General features: G+C 38.9%; 1 protein-coding gene across 1 annotated transcript in view; it reads left to right on the plus strand.

Moving 5' to 3' along the window:
* The window catches only part of ZNF283 (zinc finger protein 283), a 28,709-nt gene that overhangs the window by 8,678 nt on the left and 11,850 nt on the right, over positions 1–8,181 (plus strand). The window contains exons 3-4 of the mRNA XM_017502348.2: positions 1,623–1,710; positions 4,099–4,225. Of these exons, the coding sequence (XP_017357837.2) occupies positions 1,623–1,710; positions 4,099–4,225 (215 nt within the window). The remainder of the gene's footprint in view (positions 1–1,622; positions 1,711–4,098; positions 4,226–8,181) is intronic.

Raw genomic sequence — 8,181 nt, forward strand, 5'->3', positions numbered from 1 at the left:
ACCTCCACCTCTGGGTTCAAGTGATTCTCCTGCCTCAGCCTCCCGAGTAGCTGGAATTACAGGCATGTACCACTACACCCAGCTAATTTGTATTTTTAATAGAGATGGGGTTTCTCCATGTTGGTTAGGCTGGTCTCAAACTCCCAACCTCTGGTGATCTGCCCTCCTCAGCCTACCAAAGTGTTGGGATTACAGGTGTGAGCCACCTCGCCTGGCCCTTCTTTAGCTATTTCTTAAGAATACATTTCTGGAAGTGAAGTTTTGGGTAAAGAATTTGCCCCAAATCCCTGACCCTGTGATACTTGCACTGAGGGGATAATACAGTGTTTAGAAGACATAGTTGTTACCTTAAAGACAAAATATGCTTAGGTATAAGGCAGCCAGCAGCCAGCAACAAAGGCCAGTAGGCAGTCTAGGGGACCTACTTTAAGGAACTCATAGGAAAGTAGTTATAAGCAATACTGTTGAATCATGATCAAGCGTTTGGAGGCAAATGGAATTTATTCTGTAAGGTTTATACCTTATAGTTTTTATTCTACTAATGTTAGTTGCAAAGTGAACCTAATAGGATCAGGTGATTCAGCAGTTACCTGGAGGGTACCATGTCTAAGACAGGTTCAGATACAAAATAAATCCATCAGTCAACATAAGAAAAGCAAGATCAAAAGCTCATTAATGGAGGGGGAACACAAAAATAATAAAACCTCCAAAAAATAAAAATGAAAAAAAAGGACGAAATTCCCCAAGTTATGCCATGGATATATTAATATTATTCCATTAATATTATTAATATTTCATTAATATATCCATGGCATAACTTGGGGAATTTCATTTATTTTTTTTTTCTAGGCAAGACATAGGCATATGTAGAAATTATTGAGTTTGTGTAATACATGGCCATGGTTACAATTATGTGGATTACCTGAAGGAAAAACATTATGATCATAATGAAAATATGTATGTTGTTAATATATATGGAGATATAATCTTATTTTTTATTTTTTTGTTTCTTTCTTGAGATGTATAACTTCCTAAACATTTTTTCATCTATTGATGTCCAATTGTCAGTCTTTTTGTATTGATATATATGTATTTATAAATGTAATCATACCATAAATCTCATAACCTACTTTTTCTACTGAGTGTATCTTGATTATTTCCCTAAGTCAGCATGTACTCACTGCATGATATTTCATATCATGAATATTCTGATAGATGCATTAGATAGTCAACTTTTTGGGTTCCCAATGAATTCCGTATACATCCTGTCCAACTCCCATGTCTTGACCAACTTCCTTCAGTCCTGAGCCCATGAAGGACATTGTAGCTTGGACCATGACAGGTATTCCTGAGAGGTAGGAATGGAAGGAGGATGATCTGATCTCCTGGGCAGTACTGAATCATTGAATCCCAGGTCCAGAGTCACATCCTCAGAACCAGACACTGCCAGAAATCTCCCTGCTAAAGAACTTTGGGGTTTAGGGTGAAAGTTTGGATTCCATAAATGGCATGTAGGGTGTGTAGTAGAAGTAGGCACGGAGAAGATAAGATCTTCCGTTAGTGTCAGTTAGGATGACATCACTGAGGCACATCTGGTTTAATACTTCGTTTTCCCTCCCCAGTTCTGGCTTTTCTGGATTCTGTGCTTCGCCAGTAGAGGAATTCCATGGAGCATTAATTAATTCTTGCAATTCCAGAACCATGACTGATGTAAGTTGGTATTTTTATCTCCATGAAATACTGTGATTTTTAGGGCGTGTGAATCTTTTCCTTAATTTTCCTAAAGCCTTCTCTCTGACAGAACTCCATCCCTGAACCTGCTCAGTTCTTCCTACTCCAGTGGAGGATGGTGCCAAATAGCCTAGTGTCCTCCCCTGGTGCCCCTCCCCTTTCTAATCAATGTCATATTCATTGAACATATTATTCAACATCTCTTGTGTTCCCAGTCTTTCAGTGAGAGCAGTGATAGAGCAGTGGAGTCTTTTGAGGGGAATATTTAAGCTTCTGTTAAGGATAACTCAAAGAAATATAGTTAACCACACACTTACTTATATACAAGGAAAACCTATAGTGCATTGATTTCCTCTGTCAAAGGTACCAATAGGATTCATGTAAAGGGAAGAGAATGAAAGACTGCAAGGATTTTGAAAACAGCAGTATTTTTAAATTTAGGCTAAAATGCTGATTTTAGAGGGTGGCTACCAAAGAAGCCAGTCAAGACACTCTGCCCTTAGACAGTTGGATGGTCACCCAGAAGAACGATGTTAGTTGTTTGTGCATTCTCTGGGAGCACTTTCATATTTAACCGTCTTGGCTGTCTTGGGTGATGCCTTTTGGTATCACCTCTGTTTGGCCACATCTGCATCATTTCCATCACCTGAGTTTCTCATTCCTGTGTCAGGTCTGTAGTGTGTTTAGGTAGTGATAAGGATCCCATTGGACCACATGCAAAAACTTGGAACTTCTCTATAGACCCAAGTTTTCCACAGAGATAAGATGCACTTTGGGGTTGCTTGGTCTCAATCTTAGTTTATCTAAGGTTGCATTTGTTGGGAGGCTCTTGAGATTAGAGAGAGGGGAGTGAGTGGTTCTTCCCAGAAATTACCTGAGAGATGAAGACCAGTAGTCTTTGGAGTTACCAAAGGACTCTACCACCAGTGGATTTTGAACCAGTTGACTTTGAAGTCATTTTGTCATCAACCAGGATGTGTAGGTCATGAGTGACATTTGTGTCACGTGCAACATCCTATATCAGTGCTCTCTAACTCAGGAACAAGGAAAGTAGTAAGCGAGGGGTAGTTGACAGTAACAGGTAAGGTGATGCCTAAGGTCTAGATGATAATAAATTTCCACAGTTAACAAAATCTACGGAAGTTTTGTTCAGCCTAAATGTACAGATATAATTGAGTGATTAATCTCATATATCCAGAGGATAAAATGAATTGCAGCAAATAAAAAATATTGTTTAAATTTATCATAAGAAAAAATGTTTATGATGTAATCTATCAGTGATGTATTTGAGTCTTGGTGATAGTCCCTAAATAAATGGGAATCATTTTTTTTTTTTTTTTTTTTGAGACGGAGTTTCCCTCTTGTTACCCAGGCTGGAGTGCAATGGCGTGATCTCGGCTCACCGCAACCTCCGCCTCCCGGGTTCAGGCAATTCTCCTGCCCCAGCCTCCCGAGTTGCTGGGATTACAGGCACGCGCCATCATGCCCAGCTAATTTTTTTTTGTATTTTTAGTAGAGACTGGGTTTCACCATGTTGACTAGGATGGTCTTGATCTCTTGACCTCGTGATCCACCTGCCTCGGCCTCCCACAGTGCTGGGATTACAGGCTTGAGCCACTGCCCCCGGCCTGGGAATCATTTTTATAAAATAAAGACATAGTACAAAAACTTTTCATGTTTCCCCTATTTATTTATTTATTTATTTTTGGAGACAGAGTCTTGCTCTGTTACCCATGCTGGAGTGCAACTTCTGTCTTCCGGGTTCAAATGATTCTCTGCCTCAGCCTCCCAAGTAGCTGGGATTATAGGCATCTGCCACTACACCTGGCTAATTTTTGTGTTGTTAGTAGAGACGGGATTCCACCATTTTGACCAGGCTGGTCTCAAACTCCTGACCTCAAGTGATTCACTTGCCTCAGCCTCCCAAAATGCTTGGGATTACAGGCATGAATCATTGTACCTGGCCTTGTTTTCTTATTAAAGGGGAAAGATGGTGAGCAATTCACTTTCACAAAGAATTTTTGAGGAAGGCACATAGCACTTTGTAAATGCACATGATGTACACACACACACACACACACACACATACACACATACACACACACTCTTTTAACAGTTCTGGATAGCTGAGTTACCTTATAGTATCTTGGAAGTTCTTCTGCTATAACAAGATTCTTCTAGAACATGTTGGCATCCTGCTTTAGTCACACTGATTTTCTTGCTTTTTCCTACTTATATCAGAGGCTTTCAGCCTATTTGATTGCTGTATTTCTCCCCTTCTTTGTATTTTATCCTTCATACCTTCTTTTTTCTTCTTGGTAATGTTTTCTTGAATTTCACAAGTAATACATGGGTTTTTGGTTTTAGGGGTTGGTGACATTCAGGGATGTGGCCATCGACTTCTCTCAGGAGGAGTGGGAATGCCTGGACCCTGCTCAGAGGGACTTGTACGTGGATGTGATGTTGGAGAACTATAGTAATTTGGTGTCACTGGGTAAGGTCATCTGCCTGAAATAATTTAGAATCTCCTCTTTGCAACATCAGTTTTTCTGCACTGAAAATTACAGGGCTAACTTTGAAGAAACCAGGTGAATTTCTTTTCCCACTTCCCAAGGGCATGTTTTTATACTTGCTGCATTAGAAATTGGTTCATTAAGCACATTGCTCTTCTCCATTCCTCAGTGAGCTTTATGCCTTTCACGGGCCCTCCCTGCAATCACCTCTCTCCTTTAATAGCCAAGGGGCTGGATTTGCATTATAGGGCATTTATTTCATAACCATTGTCAAAGAAACCAGATTTTATAAATTCTGCAAATACTATAATGAATGTCTACTCCTGGCCAGCATTGTGCTGAGCACTATCAATTGAATCATGAACAAGATTTGATAACTTGTACATTTTCAGCAGTTTACTTTGTAGTAAAGGAGAAACATCAAATAAGTAAATCAATAAATAAATAGTATGTAATGAACCAAATTCTTTGGAAAAAATAAACACCATAAGGGAATAGAAATGATGGGGACTGACAGGGCTAATTTAGATAAGATGGTCAGGGAGCGCTTTCTTGAATAGAGATGTCGAGCCTGGGATCAATCTATGTGAATATCTGGGGGAGGAACAGATGAATCACAGTGAACAGCAAATGCAAAGGCCCTGTTGTTGGAAAGGAACTTTACTGGAACTTTATCAGAACTCTAGGGTAGAGTTATTAAAGGAACATGTGCTAAGAAATTAGGCCAGGGAGATAGGAAGGGGCCAGATAATATATTGTTTTGTTGTTCTTGTATGTGGAATTTGGATTGTTTAGTCTCTTTCAGTCTGAAACAGTTCACGTCTTTCCTTGATTTGCATATATGTCTGTGATGCTTTTGAAGATTACAGGCCAGTTATTTTGTACAGTGTTCCTCAATTTGGATTTGTCTGTTCTTTCTTCATGATTAGATTTAGAGTACCGATCTTTGGCAGGATTATCACAGAATTGAGCTGCGTTCTTCTTGCATTTTGTTGGGTAGTGTGAATGATTTGTAATTACTCATGTTATTCACTCTGAGTACTTGATTAAAGTGGTGTCTGCTGGCTTCCTCCTTGTGCAGTTACTCTTTTATCCTTCAATAAGTATTTTGTGGGTAGAAACTTCGAAACTATTAAATATTGTGGAACTGGGCACAGTGGTGGCTCACACCTGTAATCCCAGCACTTTGGGAGGCTGAGGCAGGTGGATCGCTGGAGTCCAGGAGTTCGAGCCCAGCATGGGCAACATAGCAAAACCTCATCTCTACAAAAAAAGTAGCTGGGTGTGGTGGTGCGTGCCTGTAGTTCTAGCAACTCAGGAGGCCGAGCTGGGTGGATTGCTTGAGTCTGAGAGGTTGAGGCTGCAGTGAGCTGAGATTGCGCCACAGCACTCCAGCCTGGGCAACAGAGCAATACCCTGTCTTAATAAATAAATAAATAAATAAATAATTGTGTTTACCTCTCAAACTTCTCATTTGTTCATATGTTGGATTTCTAGTCAATGGGCCGTATTTTATTTTTTTCTGTTATTTATTTTGAAACTCAAAGTGTTGGAGCTTGTCCCAGATTTGGTCAGTGGGAATCCTTTCATGATAGTTTCTATGGCTTTTTGGCACATCTCCATCATTCTTTGAGTATGTCCTGATTTTCTGATAAACAAGGTGTTACAGGTTCATCTTCTATGAAATTTTCCTGCTGTAGTTTTACAGTCAGCTGTAGCTTTGAAGTGCCTGGTTATTTTAACACAGATTTATAGTTATTATTTTATGCATTTGTCTTTTAAATCAACAAACCAAAAGTACAATAATACTGACTTTTATATTTATATTCATGTAGTTACCTTTACCAATGTTCTTTATTTCTTCTTATGGCTTTCAGTTACTTTTTAGTGTCTTCACTTTAGCCTGAAACAGTCCCTCGAACATTTCTTCTAGAGTAGGTCTACTGGTAATCATCTCCTTCAGCTTTTGTTTTTTCTGGAAATTTCTTAATTTCACCTTTATTCTTAAAGGACAGTTTTTGCAAGTATAGAATTCTTGGTTGACATTTTTTTTTTCTTTTGGGATTTTTCAATATACCATCCTACTACTTTCTTTCTGTTCTCCATGGTTTCTGATGAAAAATTAGCTGTTAATCTTGTTAAGGATTGTTTTATGCGGTAGGCTGCTGCTTTCTTCCTGTGTTCTGGTCTTTTTGTCTTTGGGTTTCCATAATTTGACTATAATACATCTAGATATGAATCTCTTTGGGTTTTTCCTCTCTGAGGTTGTTCAGCCTCCTAGATGTGTATATTCCTATCTTTCGTCAGATTTTCAAAGTTTTCAGACATTCTGTCTGCAAATTTTTTTCTACACTTTTATCCCTCTTGTTTTTCTGTGATTCTTATGATGTATATGTTGGTGTGCTTGATGATATCCCATCAATCCCTTAGGGTTTCTTCATTGTTCATTATTCCTTTTTCTTGTTGCTCCTCTAGTGCAATAATTTCAAACAACTCATTTTCAAGTTCACTGAGTCTTGCTTCTGCTGAATCCACTATTGAAATTTTCATTTCAGTTACTTTACTCCAGAATTTCTGTTTTGTTCCTTTTTTATAATTTCTATCATTTTATTGATATTTTCATTTTGTTCATACATTGTTTTCCTGATTTCCTTTAGCTCTTGGTCCATGGTTTCCTTTAGCTCATTGAGGATATTTGGATAGTTCACTTAATGTCTGGGCTCCTCAGGAATGGTTTCTGTCAGATTCTTTTTTTCTTGTGAATGGGCCCCCTGTTTTCCTGTTTCATTGTATGCTTTGTAATTTTTTGTTAAAACTGGACATTTTGAGTATTATAACATGATACCTCTGGAGATTCAATTTTTCCATTTCTCAGGCATGGCTGATTTCTGCTTGTTGAGGGCTAGAGCTGTCAGACTTTTTCAAACTCTTTTTGTAAATTGTATAGTCCTTATTGTATGTGGTCACTGAAGTTTCTGTTTCATCATCTCTGCAGTCAGTTAGTACCAAAGATTTACTTAAATATCTGGCTGTAAAAAAGGGAAGAAAAAAAAGGTCTATTGGCCCTTTAAATCTTCCAATAAATGTTTCTGGGGAAAGCTGCTGTGGCTGATGGGGCTAAAATCAAGGCAATCATCTGTGCTGGTTCCTCAAAGAAGTACAAAACCCCCCCAAAGTGCACAGCTGTGAATTTTTTTGGAAGACAAGGTCACACTGCCAACCCACGTCCCAGCCGGCTGTTCCAGTAATACAGGCTGCTCTCCCCACAGCTGTGGTGGGGCTGAGGAGTGAGGGATGTGATTAGTTGGTACACAACATTCCAGGCACATAGGCCTCTCATCCCATAGCATTGGCTGGACTGAGAAATGGGGGATGGTGGCTTGCTTGCACAAGCCACTCACTCACCTAAGAATAGTAGCCTCTTTATTCATCCAGCACTCCCCTGGTTGTTATGGAAGTATCTGATCAGGTTCCAGAGTTAAGAGTTTGTTGATGCCAATCTCTCTTTCCAGTTCCATTGTCGCTTTGGTGGAGCTACCAGCCCTTAGAGCTTCCTACTTCACCATTTTGTGTGACATCAGTCCTACATATTAATTTAATGTAGGACTGATGTCCATATTTAATGTAAATATGGTTGGGTTTCAGTTTACCATCTTGCTATTTTTCGTTTCACTAATTCTTTCTTTTGTTTCCACCTTCTTGGACTAATCAAGTATTTTTTAGTATTCCATTTTATCTCATCTGTTATCTTTTGCTGTATTATTTGTATTTATTTTGGGGATTGCAATATGCATCCTTAATTTAGCACAGTCGCATGAAATTAATAACATATTACTTTGTTGTAGAATGTAAGGATTTTACTAATCTGTAAGCTTCATTCAGCCTGAAAAACTTCCTTGAGCATTTCTTGTGTCATATGGCTACTGGCAGCTAATTT

The sequence above is a fragment of the Cebus imitator genome, unplaced genomic scaffold, assembly GCF_001604975.1.
Source record: "Cebus imitator isolate Cc_AM_T3 unplaced genomic scaffold, Cebus_imitator-1.0 Scaffold296, whole genome shotgun sequence".
NCBI classification, from domain to species: domain Eukaryota; kingdom Metazoa; phylum Chordata; class Mammalia; order Primates; family Cebidae; genus Cebus; species Cebus imitator.